At 41.5% G+C, this 21445-nt stretch overlaps 1 protein-coding gene across 2 annotated transcripts in view; it reads left to right on the forward strand.

Annotated features, from left to right (window-relative positions):
- VTCN1 (V-set domain containing T cell activation inhibitor 1) overlaps positions 1–21445 on the forward strand; it is a 72641-nt gene that overhangs the window by 35575 nt on the left and 15621 nt on the right. For both annotated transcript variants that reach the window (XM_012663064.1, XM_012663063.1), the window contains exon 2: positions 20346–20410. Coding sequence is in view for 1 of the 2 variants with exons in the window: in XM_012663063.1 (XP_012518517.1) it covers positions 20346–20410 (65 nt within the window). In the remaining variant the exon portion in view is untranslated. The remainder of the gene's footprint in view (positions 1–20345; positions 20411–21445) is intronic.

The following is a 21445-nucleotide window of genomic DNA, read 5'->3' on the forward strand; positions in this document are numbered from 1 at the left end:
CGCCACCATGCCTGGCTAATTTTTTCTATATATTTTTGTTGTCCAGATAATTTCTTTCTACTTTTTTTAGTAGAGATGTGGTCTGATTCTTGCTCAGGCTGGTCTTGAACACCTGAGCTCAAAGAATCCGCCCGCCTCAGCCTCCCAGAGTGCTAGGATTACAGGTGTCAGCCACCGTGCCGGCCATTAATTCTTTAAATACTTGGTAGCAGTCACTCATGAAGCTATTTGGTCCTCTTTATTTGGATATTTTTGATTATTGCTTCAATATCCTTACTTGTTATTGGTCTGTTTAGATTTTTTATTTCTTCATGATTCAGTCTTGGAAGGTTGTACATTTCTGGTAATTTATCCATTCCTTCTAGGTTATCCAATTTGTTGGCTCATAGGAGTCTCATGGTCCTTTGTATTTCTGTTGCATTAGTTATAATATTTTCTCTTTCATTTATACTTTATTTATTTGAATCTTTTCTTTCTTTTTCCTTGGTTAGTCTAGCTAAGCATTGTTAATTTTGTTAATTTTTTCAAAACAAGAACTCTTAGTTTTGTTAATCTTGTCCATTTTCTCTCTAGTCTCTATTTCATTGATTTCTGCACTAATCTTTATTATTTCTTTCCTTCTGCTAAATTTGGACTTAGTTCATTCTTCTTTTTCTAGTTCCTTGAGGTGTAAAGTTAGGTTATTTGAGATCTTTCTTTCTTTAATTGAGGGCATTTTTTTTGCTATAAACTTCCCTCAGAACCGCTTTTGCTGCATCCATAAGTTTTGTTATATCGTGTTTTCATTTTCATTTGTCTCAAGGTACTTTTTAATTTCTCTTTTGATTTCTTCTTTGATCCATTGGTTGTTTAGGAATGTATTGTTTAATTTTCACATATTTGTGCATTTTCCAATTTTCCTCCTTTTATTGATTTTGAATTTTATATCATTATGTTTGGAAAAGATGCTTGATATGATTTTAATCTTCTTAAATTTTTTAAGACTTCTTTTGTGGTCCAATATATAATCTATCCTGGAGAATGTTCTGTGTGCACTTGAGAAGAGTCTGTATTCTGCTGCTATTGGGTGGAATGTTCTGTCTGTGTCTGTTAGGTCATTTGGCCTATAGCATTATTCAAGTCTACTGTTTCTTTATTGATTTTATGTCTGAATTACCTATCCATTGTTGAAAGTGGGGTATTGAAGTCCCCTGTTATTATTTTATTGCTGTTTCTTCTCCCTTCAGTTCTGTTAGTATTTACTTCATATATTTAGATGCTCCAATGTTGAGTGCATATATTACATATTTATGATTGTTATATGCTCTTGAAAAATTGACCCCTTTGTAATTATCTATTGACCTTCCTTGTCTTTTGTGACAGATTTTGACTGAAAGTCTATTTTGTCTTTTATAAGTATAGCCACTTCTGTTCTCTTTGGTCACCATTTGCATGATATATTTTTCTATCCCTTCACTTTCAGCCTATATGTGTCTTAAGGCTAAAATGAGTCTCTTCTTCGCAGCATGTTATTGGATCTTATTTTGTTATCCATTCTGTTAGTCTGTGTCTTTTGATTGGAAAATTTAATTCATTTATACTTATAGTAATTATTGATAGTTGAGTATAGTCATCCCTTGGTATCTGTAGGGATTGGTTCCAGGACCCCCCCCCCACAGATACCAAAATCCATGGATGTTCAAGTCCCTTATATAAAATGATACAGTATATTCATGTAACATATGCACATTCCCTTGTATACTTTAAATCATCTCTAGGTTATTTATAATACCTAATACAATATAAATGCTGGTAATATGGTGGTAATAAATCCCTCAGCTTTTGTTTGTCTGGGAATGTCTTTATCTCTCCTTCATTTCTGAAGGACAGCTTTGCTGGACTTAGTATTTTTGGTTGGCAGGTTTTTTTTTTTTTGTTTTTTTTTCCCAGCAGTTTTAATATATCTTCTCATTCTCCTCTGGCCTGTAAGATTTCTGCTGAAAAATTCACCAGTAACCTTTTGAAGCTTCCCTTGTATGTGAAAAGTCTCTTTGTTCTTGCGCTTTTAAAATTCTCTCTTTGTCTTTGACTTTTGACAATTTGATTATAATGTGTCTTGGAGTAATCTTATTTGGGTCATCTTGTTGGGATCCTTTGAGCTTCATGAATTTGGATGTCCATGTACTTACCAATATTTGGGAACTTTTCAGCTATTATTCTTTAAATAACCCCTGCTTCTCTCTCCCTCTCTTTTCATTCAAGGCTCTCATAATGCATACATTTGATCACTTGATGATGTTCCACAGGTCCCGTGTTCTTTCTTCACTCTTTTTTATAATTCTTCTTCTTGTTCATCTAATTGGCTAATTGCAAATGACCTGTCTTCAAATTTACTGATGCTTTTTTCTGCATGATCAAATCTGCTGTTGAAGCTCTCTATTGAATGTTTTAGTTCTGCCATTTATTCTTCAGCTCCAGGATTTCTGTTTGGTTCTTTTTTATTGTTTCTATTTCTTTGTAAAGCTCCTCAATTTTTCATGCATTGTTTTTCTTATTTTTGTTTAGTTGTCTATATCTGTGTTCTCTTGTATCTCATTGGACTTCTTTAAGATTATTATTTTAAATTCTTTTCAGGCAATTCATAGGTTTTCATTTTCTGAGTTGGTTGCTGGAGCTTTACTAGTTTCCTTTGGTGATATCATGTTTGCCTGATTCTTTGTGATCTGTGTAGCCTTGCATTGGTGTTTGTGCATTGAAAGGATAAAACACCCCCTTTTAATCTTTACAGATTGGTTTTGGTAGGTAAAGACATTCTCCTGTTGTTGGTTCCCTAGGCTGACAGGATTGCCTTCAGGATTGCAGCTGAGCAGCATTGGAGCCAGGTTATAGAACTGCAGCTGGGTCTGCAGTGAAGTGCATGGTTAGGGGCCTATTATCAGTGGCTCAGATGGTCATAGATCCTGTCTGGTCACTGGGTGGACTGGACTCCTCCTAGAGCTTGGTCAGTAGGGCCGATGCTAGAAAAAAGGCTTGCTTCAGGGACTACTGTTGGGTCCATAGATGATAGGCTTGTTACCAGGTGTGTGAATGGTTATGGCTCCTCCTGTGTTCTTGGGAGGATGCCTGCCAGGTTACTAGGCAGGCAGGACTAGCTGCTGTTTGTGGCTGAGAGAGGGTGGAACCAAGTCACAGGGCTGCTCCAGGGTCCTCAATGAGACCAAGGTTTGCAGGTCTGCCTCCAGGGGCATGGATGGGCGTGCCTCCTGCAAGGATCCTCGGTAGGCAGTACTGCTCCTATGCCTCCAAGCTACAGCTGAGAAGTGCTGAAGCCAGGCCACAGGTTTGCTTCAGCATCTGCAGTTGGACCGAGGTTGGCACACCTGCATTTGAGGTTGTGGACAGGTATGTCTCATACCAGGTCCCTGGGTGAACAGGTCCCTGAGAATGGCTGAGAGGGGCTGGAGTTGGATCACAGGCTGCTTTAGGTTCCACAACTGGGACCAAGCTCAGGAAGCCTGCTATCTGAGGCACTATCATATGACTCTTCTGGGCCCCTTGGCAGATGGTGCTGGTGTAAAGACCAAGGCCAAACAGGGTTGTAGCTGAATCCACAGGGGATGGGGCTATTTCCAGATCTATAGCTGGGGCTGTGGTTGGTGAGCCTGCCACCTAGGCATAAGCCTACCTTCTCAAATTGTCCCTCCTCAGTCTTGGGCTTCACTGGAGTTTTGCAAGCTCCTAATTGGATCCCAAAGCTCCCACGAAAGCATGTTTTTCCATCAATGGCCACCAAATTATTGTTGTTATGGGGGAATATGAGTCGGGGATCTCCTATTCCACCATCTTGCTGATGTCACTCCTCTTAACCTTCTTCCTCTTAATTTACCATCCAACCCTACTCTCAGTAAGGTAACTAATACACTCATTTCCCCAGGTATCAATGACTAATGAGATATAAAAAAATTACACTAAATACTTTAACCAGGAACAAAACCAAAGGAATACATTTCTTGTTTTAGAAATTTATTATCAAGCTAAAGATGAGAGGTATTACAGGGTAGAGAAGGGTCACCTCTCTAGAGTCTCAGAGCTAATAAAACAGAGGTCATCTGTTTGTCTCACTCCTGAAACTTCCCTTTGCTGAATCTCCCTTTTATGGCATGACAGGGAAAAACAACTAAATATTCACAGCCTCTTCTTTTTCTACCCAACATCTCATGAAAATCTTGACATTTTCTGCTAAGTCTCCCCATTGTCCAACTCATAATTATGAATTCACTGGAGTAAACTATGCAGAGAAGACTGTAAAGGGTATGAAAGAAAGGACAGAGGATAGTGGATCTGCTTGTGAGAGAGAAGAAAATAGGCAGCAGGAGAGGCGAAGAGGGAGAAAAGACTAAGGAGTGGATTACAGAGAGAGTTTTGGGGAAATTCCAGGAAAGGAAAAGTTTGGGGAGTTAATAAGAAGGGTAGAAATTGGGGAAAAGGATTTTTTTTAAAAGTTTTGCTGTGCATTATCCATGTACTGCCTTTGATATTTTTCTAGATATTTATTGGTTTCACTTAAGCTTTTCTGCTGGACTGATATTTCTCTTACTATGACATCACCAAAAACTGGACCACAAGACATCCGGATCCTATATGGGTTATGATATAGGATCACGTCTCAGGAGGTAGAAAACTAATTTCTATATGTGTATGATCATTAAGAGCTGATTTCTAAATGTGTACTTATATTTAGTTGTTAATTTTAATTCACATAAAACTTGTCCCAAACTGTAATTTGAGGAACCATACCTGGAGACAAAAATATGGACTGCCATTCAGTTGGGCTGTCTCATGGACATATTTTGATACAGTAGAAGAAGAATGTGCTCCAAAATCAGGTCAGCTCAGTTTAGCATTTATCAAATGCCTAGGATGAGTCAGGCACAATGTCTGACACTTAGTGAAATAAATGTGACTAATAAATTGATTCAGCATGACCAGTAGTTATAATCAAAGCAAAAATTTATTTTTATCTCCCTCTGATCTTTTAAAGTGCATTCAGTAGGGAAATACAGAATGAAATTTCTGAAGCCTCTAATGAAAACTTGGCTTCTCCTTCAACTGCCCACTATGGCTTCAGCCCCTGGTTTTCCAAAAGTCCACTGCACCCAGGTATCACTATTGGTGAGGACTCAGCATGGCTGTAGGATATCCGCCCTGCTGGAAAAATACACATTCCTTGCATTATAAAAGAATAGCGACTTCACAAATGCAGTTCTCTGTGTTTCCTTTCTGTTTCTCTCTCTCTCTCTCTGATCTGTTCTAGACTACATTGAATTTCTCAAGTATGATACAGATTCTAATCCGTGGTGTCCCCCACCTTCCCCTAGCAGGAGCATATAACAAGCTCTTCAAGTTAAGCTTTGTATTCGTGTTTTGGGGAGGGGCAGGAATATGTTCTCATAGCATAGAAAACAATTTTTTCTCCAAAGAAATATCTTCAAAAATCTTCTCTTCCTACTCTGGGCCCTTTTTATATCCTTTGTCTGAGTGAGGTGGCTAAGAATCATGGAAATGATTGTCCAAGTGAGTGAGGTGGGTAAGAATTACAGAAATGATTGTCAAAGTTCCCCTTTTGAACTCTGCGTAGTGATGTGGTGCCTCACTTTGGTAGGCAGTATCTACAGTATTTTGGAACCTTTAGTTGAAACTTTAAATTTAACATCCTGTTACTCAAAAATGAAAAGATGTAATCCTGTTCTTGAGAGATTTAGAGGAGACTAAAGAAGACACAATGTGTAACCAGATAATTTCAACACAATGTGAAAGTTCATGATGGAGAAGTGTACCAGGTACAATGAGAACACAGAGACAGTTTCTGACACACATTGCCAGGAGTTTCCCTCAAAAATTATCTAGAGGGAAGGCCATACACTAAAGAATGAGGAGTCTGTGTGGCTTACAACAGAACTGAAAGGATATGTATGTCGCTGGGAACTTCATGCTTCAGAACAAGTGCTACTGATTTGTCACCCAGTTACTCAAGTGCGTGAAGGAACAATTAAATGATAGGTTCTTGGCAATATTGTTTAATTGGTTAAAGAGAATAGGAAAAATATTCTTTTTTACGCGTTTGAAAAGAAGCCCAGAAATCTTAGCAGCCAAATGTAAAAATAGTAATCCTCTCTGAATCTGCCCTCAGGAATTCTAGAACAGGCCCGGTTTAGGGGCCTGGGTAATGTGTCTCCCTATGGTGCCCATGGCTTCAAGGCATGTGTGAATGTACAGAGGACGTCTGGACTTGAAGTGGGGAGAGAGAATAAAGGGCCCATCCACTACACCTACCTTCTCATTCCCTGCATTCTGGCTCCCATCCAATTCTTTATTTTCCTTTGCAATAAATAGTTCATTTCATTTTCTCGGCTTTCAATCCTAACATAAAACATGGCATCATAAAATTGCAAAGAAAATACTAAAAAAGCCTAAGAATGAGCTGATGCCCCTAATACTACTGAGGCAGGGGAGGAGGAAGCTGTGACCAGTCAGGGCCTTGACTGAGTCCATGCTGCTGAGCCCCAAAATCCTGGGGACGTTTCATTTGGCTTTCTAACCAGGTATGATCCGCTTTACACACTAAGAAAATAATGCCTCCTAGAGGGTCCTTCCATACCATAGCCATGTGCCTCAGATTTAATAGGATTGTTCTAATTTTAGTTATTTTACCTACTGTCTATCCAAGCCATTGAAACACTCCAAAAATTCAAAGAGTTGTGGATCCAAACTATGCCTTTCAGACCTCTCGCAGCTGGAAATAGCACTCGTGACTGCTGTTGAACCACATTTCCAATTTTTGAAAAAGATAGCTCCCATAACTGGGGACCACATTTCATAGCAATGAAGCAGAATTTCATGCAAGAAATGCCACTTTGGCAAGGACCAGAACATCCCCAGCCTAGCTAGATTCTGATTCTGATGGCAGCCCGTGGAAACTTCCTCTGGTAGAATGTGGCTGGTTTCCATGAGGTAGGAGGAAAATTGACGGGATGGAAAAGGACTAACATCCCAGTCAGTCCTGGCTTTCTCCTCCTGGGGCCCCAGTCTACGCTGCCACAACCCTGTTGGTCCTTCCTGGGGTTCTCAGCTCCAGCGCCACCAGAACGGTTGTATTTGACTGAAATATGAAAAATTGTTTCTGTCTTTGGTGTGACTAAGATATGCCCAAAAGGGGGAAGAAACTAAGAAACATTCTTACATATAAAACTAACAGAGCTAGTTTCTTATCCCAACTTCTTAAATTTCAGTCAAGATTTGACTTAGCTGTGACAGCATTAAAAGAAGCAGCATTGGTTCCTTTTCTCGTCTCTGGGTTAGTGAGAGGCAAAGCTAGTCCGTTTCTAGACCAAAGGAAAACGGGTTTGGCATTGCTTCCAGGCCTAGCAGGCATCTCGGTTCCTAACAGAATCTGCCTCCAGCTGTCTCTGGATGAGACCTTCCTCCCTAAACTCCACCCTCCACCCCTTTGCCTTGAAATACAACGCACTTTGTATCCACAGTCACCCGGGTTCTTGCTGTGGGCCTTGGCCCCTCGATAGTAGGAAAGGGAACCGACATTTCTAGTGCATCTGCTACATGCCAGGCACTATCCTATAGATGTTACCTGAAACATCATGAAGAAAGACTCCAAGTGACGAAGGTAGTTCCCTCCTCGGACCTTAAACACTTTCCCCTCAAGCTCAGAAATATGCCCTAAGTATTAAAATGATGGTAGGAATGTCCATCAATGCCCCCACCAACCAGCATGTAATTCAAAGTATAAAGAATACTGAACTGTAAAACAAATAATGTACATATAAGCTGCAATAAAACAAAAAACCCATTTCCGTCTAGTTTTCCTGCTTATAAATTTCTAGATAAGTTCATTGAACCTTAACTTTTATCCCTGTCCCCCTTTTGTGAGTGTATTGGCCTTGGTGAGAGGGACCGGTTACCACCCCTGCTTTGCTAGCACTGGAAAGAGAAGCTTAGTGTGCCTGGCGGGCAGCCCAGTGCTGCCAAGGCTTCAGGGGACTCTAGGCTGGCCCAATAAATGCTTGCTTTGGTCCATCTCTTGAAGTTCTTGATAGCTTGGACCCCTAGACAGAAAAGCTTTGTCTGTGACTTGTTTCTCCAACTTATTCAATGTGCCTGACACTGATTCTTTGGATGGCCGTCAAGGCCAACTCTATCCTTTGGTGAAAGTATAAATCTTGCTTTTATGGTGCCATCTAGGAGTCTCTGTAATGGACATAAAGCCTTAATTAATGGCCAGCATATATTCTTCACATGTCATATTAGAGTCTGTAATACCTGTGAGATATTATAGATACACTTCACATCTCACATTTCTCTTCCTCTCAGCATTTTGAAGGTATAATTCTACCATTTTTCTGGCTTCTCTCATTACTTTGGAAAGTAAGCTATTAGTCTAATTGTCATTTCTTTTTAGGTAATCTGTCTATTCTCTTACTGCTTTTGATATCTTTTTGGTCTTTGTTCTTCTTCAACTTCACTATGAAGTGTCTTATTAAAGTTTTCTTTTTATTTATACTACTTAAGAGTCATTGAGCTTCCTGAATCTGAAGAGTGTGATCTTTCAGAAATACTGGGATATACTCAGTCTGTTTCTCTTTGAAAATTGCTTCTCTTTCATTTTCTATCCTTCCTTTCTGGACCTCTGAGTAGACGGAAATTAAAATTTCTCATTTTGGGTCTTCATGTGCCTTACCCTCTCTCACATTTTCAATCTCCATTTCTCTTTACCGCCTCATGTGTGGTTTCTTCAGCTCTTACCTCTGCTCAACTAATTCTCCCTTCTAGTTGTATACAATTGATTACTTAACCTGTCCAGTGAGGTTTTAATTTCAATTATATTTATTTTTCATTTCTAGGTGTTCTGATCGGTTCTTCTTCAAATCCATCTGGTCAGTGTTTTTAGTCTCTTGTTCTTTTTCTGAAGCTTTCCATTCCCTCATTCATTTATTCTAACATATTAAAAAGGCTTATTTTATATTCTGGGTCTAATGGTTTCAACATCTGAAGTCTTCTCATTTCCAAATCTGCCCCCCGTTTCTATCAGCTCCTGCTCAGGGTAGCTTTTTCTTTGAGTACTTTGTGATTTTTTATTATGAGCTCATATTTGAGGGAATTTTATCTGTTGAAATTCTTTGAGGCCTGGGTCAAGGATGCATTTCTTCAGAGAATAGTTTTGTATCTATTAAGCATCGGGACTCTACCAACTAGGAGCCCTTTCAAGTTAATTCCTGGTTTAAGGTTCTTTGGAACCGGAAGTGCTGTGAATTCAGGCCTCAAACCTGCGTGGCAACTGGCTTATTAATACACACACACACACACACACACACATATATACACACACACACATATATACACACACAATTTCAAGGATTTTTTTTTTCTTCACCCAGAGCCAAGACCAAGCAAGGTCATGGACTTTCGGTGATGAGGAAGTAGGAGGGCCTAGCTTGTGAGTCCCCAGCTTATATGGCCCCTAGCTTTGCCTCTGGCATTCTGCATGGCACTTAAGACAAAAGTCTTTGGTCACTGGAACACACAGTGTGTTTGGCACTCTCTCACCAGTCTGGATTCATGTTTTGGCATTTTTAACCTCTGCAAATTTCCCTTACTTTTCTTGCCAGCAAATCCAAATATTCAAAAACGTATGTGTCCTATTTTTTTTTTAATTCAGTATCTTTAGTGTTTTTTAATAAGGTTGTTCTTTCTAAATGGATATTTAGTATGTATTATTGCCGGAAATTTAACTCTTCATTCTATTCAAAGTTCTTTTTCTTTTAGAAGGATACTTCTATTTTTTACCTTGTTTGTGGAAAGAAATGACCAAGAGGACTCAAGTTTAACAAGTAATCAAACATGGCTATTTTTAATTAATTCCTCCTTCTCCAGATTCCCCTCTTGACTACAGCCAACCAGGTTTTATACATCCAACTCTCCAAGGCATTTTGTTATAACTCATAGTATCAGCAAGATTTCACAGACCACAGTTTTTTAAAAGACTGTTTTTCTTTAGAGAGGAAGATAAGCAATAATTTCTCCCTAAGCGGCTTCTCAAAAGTTCTCCCTAAGCGGCTTCTCTCTCTAAGCGGCTTCTCAAAAGTTAAGAATGTGTTAGTTTCCCTTGGTAGCACAGTATGGATATTTATTTATTCATTAATGCAACCTATTTTAAAGACTATGTGCTAGACAGTCCGAGAGGAGCAGTCCGTAAGGTGGAGTATTTATTCAGGAAGCATTTCATAAGTTCCCACCATGTTCCAAGAACCTGAAAAACAGCATGAACAAAGGCACAGAGGCAAGAAACAGCTTGGCATATTTAGAGGCCCAGAGTAGTTTATAATGAATGTGGGGAACTAGAAATGGGGAAAGAAATAGGATAAAGTATTCACAAATTATGTAAACCCTTCTTGAGCTTATATTTGTGTTCAAACTTTTTGAACTTTTAGGATTAGTATGCATTCTTCACTTCCTATGGTTAAATCAACACTTTATAATCTTTTCCTTTTTTTGAAAAAAAGGTATCTGAATGTGTAGAAGTCTTAGAAAATAAAACAGAAGTCTTGTGATTCATAAGCACCCTGTCATGCATCCCTGATCAGTGCCAGGCCCTGGGCTGCAGTGGGTCAGGTTTACCCATGAGGGTTGGGGACCAGAGGTAGGGGTAGGTACAGGAGGACACAGCAAGCCCATCGTGCATATGGCATCAGGCTGGGAGTCTCTACCAGGGAGAATGCTGAAATCTATGTGAGAAAAACAAAGTCAGTGCCCTGGAAATCAGGCTGGACCAGAAAGAAAAGACCAAGTAGCAGAATCTGAAATCCCAAGGTCCGGGGTTGAAGTCCAGCTCCAGGGGATAGGAAGACTACAGATTTCAGGCTGGACAGCCAGGGAGACTTCCTTTGTGTCTGTTACAGATGGACAGGCCCACAGAAGGGTTCAACTCAAGGATGACTGTCCATCCTAGGACAGGGAGGGTCTCCCCTGCCTTGGGTTTCGGAACCATCCTTATTTCATGCAGGCAAGGGAGATCGTGGTCCAGAGAAGCCCAGGGTCTGCAGCTGGGCAAGCCAGGCCCTATGGGATGGGTCTGGCAGCCTGATTTTCATACCTCAGTTCTCACAAGCCTGACACAGTCACACCTGCAGAACTGTGCCCAGGTCTAAAATATGAGAATTTGGTCTTAGAAGGCAAGAATTTATAGTGGAACTCCTGGTAGGAGTTTGGGAAGATTGAACAATATATCCCCTAATGATTTGCAGGATCCAGTGGTCTGCTTTTCACTGGGAAGACTCTCTGGCATTACTGAAAAAAAAAAAAAAAAAGACAAGAGCGGATGACAGAAGCCCTGGGGTCTACAAATATGACATTGTGCCCTGTTTCAGAACGTAAGAAATCAGACTTCCTAAGACAGGTGCATGTGTTTTGGTAGAGAAAAGCTCTGAGGGTAATAGATGTACTTGTTTTCAGCTTTATTAATGAATAAACAACAAACTAATCCCAGGGCTCGGCTTTCTGAGAAGCGACCAGCCCAAGCACTTCTCTGAAGCTCTTCAGTGACAGGCATGGGTTTCCTGAAGGCAAGAAAAGGAATGAAAAGTCAGAACAGTCACTGTGGCTTTAGGGTGTTGCAAAGGTAATCTAGATTATAGATCACTCACTCTGTCAGGCCATCCATCTGCCTGAGGCCCAGATCACGTGACTTATGACCACAGTGACTTATCACCACAGTGACTGATGAGAGGACAAGCAAAATGGATATGCACTCTCCCCAGGGGGAGCTTACCTTGTCCTTTCCTCAGACGTGCTGGGGCCTGGTTCCCTTGACCTAGCCCCCACCCTAAACCCCAGTGCGGGCCTCGCCTTCCCTCCGCCTCTCTCACAGGTCCATCCTTCAGAGGCTCACCTTCCTGCCCCACTCCCTTAAATCCTTTAAGGAAAGGAAGGGAGAGCATACTCTGGGCTGGACCCTTCAGGGACAGTGACAGAGCTGAGCTGGGCTTTGGATAAACCAAGAGGAGGTGGAAGGGTGTTCTAGGCAGAGGGCCAGAGAAGACAACGAACAGATGAGAACACGGGGCTTCAGAAAGGGAGAAGGATTAGAAAAATAGCTTGGAACATTTTAGGATGGTCTGAAATTCCAGGCTCAGTTTGAACTTTGGAAGCAATCTGAAGTCATTTAAATTTGGGGATAGCGAGGAGGGGTGAAAATGAAAACGTTTACAGTTTAAAAATAACAGCTAATGTTTACGCTTTACAAAGCATAGTTTGTTTCTTCGGACCCTCACAACGTCCCTGTGGAAAAGTGTGTTGGATCTGGAGGCAGGTGTGGGAGGAGCGCAGTGCTGCTGGGCTCTCTGCGGAGCTGATGGGAGGGAGGTAGCTGCGCCTTCTCTTCGTTCCATCCATTCCGCATCATCGGGCTGTCTCTGAGCAGTGCTCCTGCCCTTATCCGTGGGCTGGAGGAGGAGGAGTGAGCAGGGCTGGGAGAAGAGGGCAGAGCCAGGAGCCAGGACACGAAGGAGAGGAGTCAGGTGAATGGAAGAGCAGCCAGGACCACGCCGGCCAGCCGGTCATGAAAGGAAGTGTTCATTAGCAGCCAGACCTCACCCTGGTGCCCGTGCCATGAGCGCCCCTGGAAATCTCTCCTCACCCCCAGTGTGGAAGACATACAATCAGGCTGTTTCAGTTTAGACCACCCAGACTGCTTATGGGATACCTGGCTTTTCTAACAGAACAGGCACTTTGCGGGAGGGGCCATAAAAGGTTTGAAATGTGTTTGTTATTAAACACAATGGGATCAATTATACTGGGGCAGGAATCTTCCGGAAATTTTTTTTTCTCCGCAGTGAGAATAATTAGGAACGGGAAATACAGGTATGATCAGGAAAAGGACTAGTAATCAACCTTGTATTGACTTTTGTCTCATTCTGCTTGTGCCAGCGGAAAACAGTATGCGCAAGGATGATGAAATGCTAATGGGGGCTTCACGGCAATCAGGGGGACAGTTATAAATAGAGCAGGCTTAAGAACAGATAGAATGGCTGTACTGCAGACTCAAATAGTGTTTAAGGAAAGGTATTTATCAACATTCTGGAATTTTCCAGCTGATATTCCCCTTCCAATTTTCTTTCCAGAGCCTCAGACAAAAGATGCTTCCAGGGGGAGATGAATTTTTTCCATCTATGTAAAACTATGCGTGCTGTCCTTCCATAGGTTACAATTGCACGAAACACAAGCCTGGCAACTAACTTGAACCCCGAGATTTATAAAACTTTGGATTTATATGTAATAAAATACAGGATAATGAATAAGATCAATGATGATGGCATCTCGGACCTGAGTCTAATCCTGCTCTAATTTCCCAGGGGTGAGTCCTCAGGGGAGCTACTTAACATTAGACCTCAGCTTCCTCATCTGTAAAACAAAGATAATAGCATCTACCTCACAGAGCTGTTGTGGAGATTGAATGAGATGAATGAGGCAATGTACTCAAATAAATATTAGCTTTCATTGTTGTATTATTAGCAAAGCTTTTAGGAGGCAGACACAGAATACACAACTGTGGTGAAGGCAAGACCAGAGCAAATCCCAGGGATTATCCAATCACAGAATCATGTAACTAATTGAAAGAGACTTTCAAAATTGTTTAAATCTTTATCTGTTGCTAGAAACTCTCCCCTATCCGCTGCTCTCCCCAAGTGTTTACCCAGCCCTTGCTTGAACATGTACATCCAGCGACAGGGAATTCTGCAATATCAGGCCAGTACCAGAGAGCTCTGTTGGAAAGTTGCTCTGTATATTGAATCTAAACCTAATCTCCTAGAACTTTCACTCAGTGGCTTTGTTTCTTCCTCCAGAGAGACGGAAAACAGGCCCATATGGCACCTGTCAAGCACTGAAATGACATCATTTCATTTATTCTTCTTTCAATTAAACCACCTCAGTTCCTTCAACTATGTTTCAAAAGACATGTTTCCTAATCACATCACCACCCTGGTCTCACTTCTCCCAGATCAATGGTTCTCAACTGTGGCGACATGTCTGGAAACATTTTTGGTTGTTGCAATAGCAGTAGGAGTGATACTGACATCTACAAGATAGAGGCCAGTGATGCTGCTAAATATCCTCCAATGCACAGGACACCCCCAACAACAAAGAATTATCCAGCCCAAGTAGTTCGTAGTGCTGAAGTTGAGAACTCTTGCCCTAAATATGCATCCGGTTTTTTTTTTTTTTTTTTGAGACAGAGTCTCATTCTGTTGCCTGGGCCAGAGTGCCGTGGCATCAGCCTAGCTCACAGCAACCTCTAACTCCTGGGCTCAAGCGGTCCTACTGCCTCAGCCTCCCGAGTAGCTGGGACTACAGGCACGCGCCACCATACCTGGCTAATTTTTTCTGTATATATATTTTTAGTTGTCCAGATCATTTCTTTCTATTTTTTAGTAGAGACGGGGTCTCGCTCTTGCTCAGGCTGGTCTCGAACTCCTGACCTTGAGCAATCCACCCGCCTCCCCCTCCCAAAGTGTTAGGATTACAGGCGTGAGCCACCACACCCAGCCTAAACATGCATCTTAATCAGTGTTTTTCTTAAAGTGTGGGCCAAAAATGTGCATAGGAGAGTGTTAGCTAACACCGCCACTGTAATGTTATTACATTTCTATTAAATTAGCCTAAGATACCAGTACTTCTGTAGTGAGTAGTTGGTTAAAGCCCCCTTTCCTGTGTTGCTACTAACCCAGGGATGGCACGCATGGGGCGTGTATGCTCACTCGGAAAGCACGAATCAATGGCGGCACTCTTCCCTGTGAGCCCAGAGGCAACCTTGCAATCCTTTCCAACACAATATTCTAGGCCACCACTACTAATCATTTGAGTGATTGTTGACATACAAGAAGAAATCTATTTGCTGGCCATATTTCCCAGGTTTTGTGGTTCTGGGACCCAGGTTATGATATAATCCTAAGGCCTGTGCTTTGGAGGAATCCATAATACTGTGTCTCCCTCTCCCAAACACAAAGCCTGGCCATCATTGCCATTAAAGCCATGTGGACAGAGCAGGCCTGCCCAGAAAGGATGCCCTTTCTCTTCACACACATTCCCCAACCCCAGCTAATAGCTCCTCCCCTTTGCCAAATTCTTCTTGAGCCTCCACTCATCACTCTTGATGTTCCTGCTCTCAGTTCCGTGGAACAAAGCTGGCCTTAACTTTACAGCTTAAAGAGGTGAAGGGGAGCGGGCTAGAGACTCAAAAACATACTCTACACCCTGGGTTCTTCAGGAAAAAAAAACAAAAAACTTGAGTAGACTACAATCTAAGTGTCTTGGAAACCTGAAACCCATACTAATCAATATCTAGGAAATAGATAATTTTACCTTAAAGCCCAATGCTTTGTTCCACATAATGTTTTAAAATAATTCCTTTTCCCCTTTTACGGAGGGGGAAAAGAGAACATTTTTGGATATGCTGAAATAAATGTCTTCAATTTCAGCATTCTTTATAAACCTAGTCACTTTGTTAGTTTATAAACAAAGTAATATGTTTGCTGCAACTTGATTTACTCAAATATTCTACTTGGTATATTCAGATTAATCACACATTGGCTAACTTAATCTAGTTTTCAGAGTTTTAAACATTTATTAATTACACAAGTGGAGCTAAACTAATAATCTATAAGGAATGTGGTATCTCTCAGTTCTGTCAGTGTTTGAGAAGCAGGCAGAAACTTGAGAACATAGAAACCATTCATGTTGGAATAAAACAAAGAGCATTTTATGTTTTCCAGACTGAGGGCTCTACATACCGTATAGCAGATCCAGAGAGCCCTTGTTTTCAGAAAAGGAGCTAGAGGAAATATGCAGGGTGGAGGTTAGAGGAGCCTTCTGAACTTGTGGCCTACTGCCATATAGGGGCCTTTCTAGAAGTACAGCTCATAGCTAAGAGCTCAAGTTCATAAGTCATACTCCCTGGATTTAAAACCTGACCTTCCCACTTCCTAGCTGGAGAGCTTCATCTGTTACTTAACCTAAGCCACAGCTTCCCCACATGTACAAAGGCAATGATAGTGGTACTTATCTCCTAGGGTTGTTGTAAGGATTGAACGAGATGCTGCACGTAGAGCACTGGCACACAGAGCACACCCGATGAGCATTAGCTATTGTTTTACCACCCTCATGGACCTCTGACACAATCAAAGTTTGTCCTTAAGAGACAGGTGTTTCTATCCTAGTTTATTTCTTGATGTGTACTGTAGTAATACAGTCTATCCACTGCAATATGCAGCACTAATTAGCTCATGTGTGGTTAGAAAATAGAGAAATGATGGCAGTACAACATGGAAGTTGTGTCGGTTCACATGTATGCATTTTTCTCAAGTCAAGTAGAGCTGAAATAGCATAGAATGACAACTTCAGTGGGAAAGGCTCAGCATGGCTTTCAGCTCTATTTGCATTTCATTTTTTTAAAATTTTTGAATGAATGAACACCTATTCTTTGGGCTTCCTCTCCACAGAAGCACATCCTGGCCTTTCGTGTCCTAGGTTGCACTTCCCCTCTGCCCACCTTCACAGCAACCCCACTGGCTCGCAACACCCACAAGCCAGCAAGTTTATTTTATTATATTTGTGCATTTTTAATATTCCCAGAAGCAGCTTCTGGTCCTACTGAGCTGCCTGCCTTAGCTATCCAAGTTATCTCCCCATGCACCAATTATTGCTTCTGTTAGTAGACCAATTATAAAGTCACATAGGTGTTGAGTGGTCTGCCTTTAACCCTATTTTTTCCCTACAAGCCCTGTTACCTTTATTGTGTGATTTTGTAGAATGTGTGAGGTTTTTCAGGAATACACATAACATGTTTTAACAAATGCCTAATTTCTTTCAAGTGCTGCCTAAGACGGCAGCAGCAAAGACATGTGAAGGAACTGAACACGGCCATCCTCAGGTAGGGTGGATGTGTTTGGCAGAATTCCAGGCTACAAAGCTGGTCGCTCACCTGGGAGGCTGTGAATTCTGCAGCCTCTGAAAGCTCCTCCCAGCCCAGAGTACTAAAATGTGACCCCGACCTCCCACAGATCTCCCCCAGTGCAGCAGAAATAACAACTCTTCCTTGTGTTTCTCCCTTGGACAGAGAGTGTGTAGCAGCATAGATTAACTAAATATACTTCCGAATAACGTCTTTCTCTTCACTTTCTTTGAAATTTTTTCATGGAAATGCAGTTGGATTTTCCCTGTTTCCCTAGGTTTGAATACTTTCTACCTCCCTAGAATTCCTGTGAGAATTTGTTCCTCTCTTTACTGAAGCCCTGATCACACTCTGCATTGTATTGTTACATACAATAGGGCCGTGCGTGTCTATATGTTTTATCTTAATTTAACTATAAGCTCCTTAAGGGCAGGGACTTTGTTTTCTTCATCTTTATATTTCCTTCATATTGCCTAGCCCCATGCCTTTCACATAGTTAAGTACTTAATAAATGTTTACTAAGTGAACAAGTCTTCCAAAAACATTGATTTTTATTTGGACCCTTTTGTAAGGAGTCTGTAACAAATGTGCACTGTGAATTCCAACGCAGTGGTTAGAGGACGTAGTTTTGCGTTAAAAATTTCCTGTAGCATAGTCATTGGAAATTACTCTCGGAATAAAGACCAGAGAGCCATGTAAGAAGAACACCTTATGTGAAATATTTTATTCATCTTTTTAAGAAATTAATAAGCAACAGACAGGAATTATTTAATTTGGCTGCTCTTATTGTTCCTGCTTCTCTTTCCAAGGCTCTGGAGGTTGAGTTGTTTCTCAAGGGAATGCTAGTTCAGAACAAACCTCAAGGTGATTCCTGCTTGGATAGGGAACTTGGTGACAGATGGCAGGTTCTGCTTTCACAGCAAGGACAACATGTGGGCCTGGGGGTGCGGAGGGGCTCGGCTGCTTTGACTGAAACACACAACCTCTGTTGTCCCCTCCTTTTGGTGAGTGTCCAGGTATCTGTTCAGTGTCTTTGCTGTCCAGCACCCCCACTCCTTAAAAGTTATAACTTTTAGCAATGAACTCACAGCAAATAGCTTACCGGTAAAATTTATTTATAGTAAAAAGTAATACATGAATAGCCCTTTATGAATTATGCCACATTAACTGTCTAATTTGACCCTAAAATGACGCTTTTGTATTCGTTTGCTAGAGCTGTTGTAACAAAGTACCACGAACTGGGCGGCTTAAACAATGGAAATTTATTTCTCACAGTTCTGGAGGCTGGAAATTCAAGATCAACATGCCTGCAGGGTTGGTTCCTTCTGAGAGTTGCGAAAAAGAATCTGTTCCATCCCTCTCTCCTAACTTCTAGTGGTTTGCTGACAATCTTCGGTGTTCTCCCTGTTTTGTGTTTGTGTGTATGTGTTTGTGTGTGTCCAAATTTCCCCTTTTTATAAGAACACCAGTCATAGTGGATTAGGGGCCCACCTCCACCCTACTCCAGCATGACTTTTTAACTAATTACATCTGCGATGACCCTATTTCTACTAGTAAATTCACATTCTGAGGTACTGGGGGTTATGACTTCAACGTATGACTTCTGGGTGGGGGACACATGCAACCCATAATACCTTTTAGTAGGCAAAGCAGAAATTACTCTTATTCCTGTTTTACAGATAAAGGAACTGAGTCTCAGAGAGATGAAGTAATTTACCCAAAGTAAGTGAAAACCCAGGGTCACAAATGCAAGTCGGCTGTCTGGCTGAGTAGTCAGAGCCAGATGGTGTCTCTCACCATGCATTCGTCTAGCTGTTCTCACACACTTGGACCAGTAAGAACTGAGGCTGCACAGAGAGGGGAAGTGGTCAGATGTGGTCTTCTCTTGGAATCAATTTAGCAGATGCCCTGTTATTATGATAAAAGTTTCACTTGCTGCCCCCATGGCTGCACCTCATGAGGGCTTGACCTCCAGAAGAACTGTTTACTTAAGTTGTTTCTTGTCAGTCTGTTGTTTCTGTCTGGCAGGCCCACCCCAGCCAAGGGGAGCTAGGTACAATGAGCCTATTCAGGGCAGAAAGCGAAATGTCTCACGCTTCCTTTTTCTCTCTATAGCATCGTTCTTTGCCTCCTTGTGTCTTTCCTTTGTCCTACCTATTGAGTAACATCAGTGTGGGCGTGGGGAACATGTGAACTGGCAGCAGTGTGAGAGGGTGGCTGAGGACGCCTGCTTGATGATGTAGGCAGCACTGGGCAGGCTTCCCAAGAACCGCTTTGACCTGTACCTCTGCTCTGCCTGAGTCACTCTCACCAGCTAAAGCTCGTGTCTCCTCATGCAGCATGGGTCCCCCCAGGCAGAGAGGAGGGATGCGCCCCATCTTTGAGCCCCTACCCTTGGGAAGCAGTATAGGAGGTAGTTGAGTGGAGATTCAACAGGCAGATTCTAATCTCAGCTCTGCCACTTGTCAACTGTGTAACTTTAGGGAAGATGCTTAATCTCCCCACGTCACTTCCTTATCTATAAAATGGAGATAATAAATTTGTTCTTCTCCTAAGGTTATTGAATGGATAAATGATATAATACAAATGCTGCTTGGAATGACATGTCTGCCACACAATTCTGGTACTTAGTAGATATAAGCAATACTTCCTCATTTGTTTATTTCCCAAGTATCATTTGTTAATCTGTTATTAATAATTAAAAACTGGCAGGGTACATATCAAAAAGTTAACAGTGATTGTGTTTGGATGATAGAATTACAGGTGATTTCATTGTCCTATTTTTGCTTCTTTAGATTTTCTAAACTTTCTGCAGTAAATATGTATTATTTTTCATAAGAGAAAAACTCTCACTGAGGACCAATGGGGTGCAGTGGACTAGGTGTGAGTGGGTACAAAGTGAAGAAGACATGACCGTTGTCCTTAGTGGAGTTTAAAATCTGTGGAAAGAGACAAGACAGGCAGACAAATGATAGAAAAGGGTAGACAGCAGTGCTCAGGGTAGGCTGAGTATGGGACCAGTTGCCCTCAGGTAGCACCCAGCATTATAGAGATGTTTTCATCAATCTTGCCCCAACAGTCTTCCCTGACCTGGAAATAGGAAAGTAAGAGGACACAGGCATATAAAAAGGCCACTCCTTTAATCTACCCTGGAGTCCCAGTGGGATGGGGATAGAATCACTGAGATACCTCTCTAAGGTCCTATTTCTAGGAGGGAGCTTCTATGGAAGAAAAAGTTGTGATGCCTTATGTAGCACACCTTATCCATGACAGATGTGTACCCAGGTCAAATGGAATGAAGAAGTAATTTCCTGTTTCTCTCTCTCTCTCTCTCTCTCTCTTTCCGTAGCATTATTAGCATCATCATTATTTTGGCTGGAGCAATCGCATTCATCATTGGCTTTGGTATTTCAGGTATGTGATTTCTTGCGTTACTACGATCCATTCACCCCTCACCATTATCCCTAATCACTTTGCGTGGTACCATGGAAAGAGCATGGGGCTTGCACTAAGAAAACTTTAGAGTTGAGCACTCATTCTTCTACTTACTGTGTGCTCTTCACATTAGTCATTTAACTCCTTGGGCCTCAGTTTCCTCATTCTTAGAGTGGAGAAATAATGTCCACCTCAGAAGCTAGTTGAGAGAATCAAAGGAGATGTTTATCAGTAGTCCATCTACCAGTCCGTGCTGAAGATGTCATTCTGGGATCACAGGTAGAGTGCCGCGTCTGAGCCATTCTATCCATGGTTGACCTAAAGAGATGATTTCTTTGCAATGAAGCTTCAGCTGAAGTGTTAAAGAATATCAAGTCTTTGTACGCAGGGGTCTTAAATAAAGAGAAAACTAGTCATGACTACTGTACTACGTGGGAAACAGATGCCATTGGGGTGTGGATGGTTAGTTTCCAAATGCAGCTAACTGATGTCAGTTTCAGGAAGAGCTTTCTCTTTCCTCTTTCACGTAGATTGTTTCTCTGAGGCATCTGTTATGGATGTCACTTTAATTATGGCAATGAGTGAGTTGAGGCCAGCAACTGTCTTCTCTGAGGCAAATTGCTTTTTTCCCATAAACCACCTAACTCATGCCAATGTCTTTAACTCAGTCCGTGACCAAAGACGTCACTTCGTAAGTTCTGTAGTTCCAGCTGCCTCTCCATCACGCCCCTCCAGTGTGGGTGTGCTGCCACTCAACAGTCACAAACCCTAAGCTAAGAAAACTTGCTGTAGATGTGTTTGCCTAGAAATGACATTCACACCCTTCCCCACTTTCTTTATCATCAAACATATATATTTTGTCTTTCGTCCACTTTTATATTGGGTTATTTATCTTTTTCTTTTTGATTTCTAGGCGATTCTTTATATATTCTGGATGTAAATTGGTTATATGTATTGTTGAATCTCTTCTACTCTATGACTTGATTTTTCACTCTCTTAATGATGTCAGGGGGT

Source organism: Propithecus coquereli, unplaced genomic scaffold (genome assembly GCF_000956105.1).
Source record: "Propithecus coquereli isolate 6110/MARCELLA unplaced genomic scaffold, Pcoq_1.0 Scaffold791, whole genome shotgun sequence".
Lineage (NCBI taxonomy): Eukaryota > Metazoa > Chordata > Mammalia > Primates > Indriidae > Propithecus > Propithecus coquereli.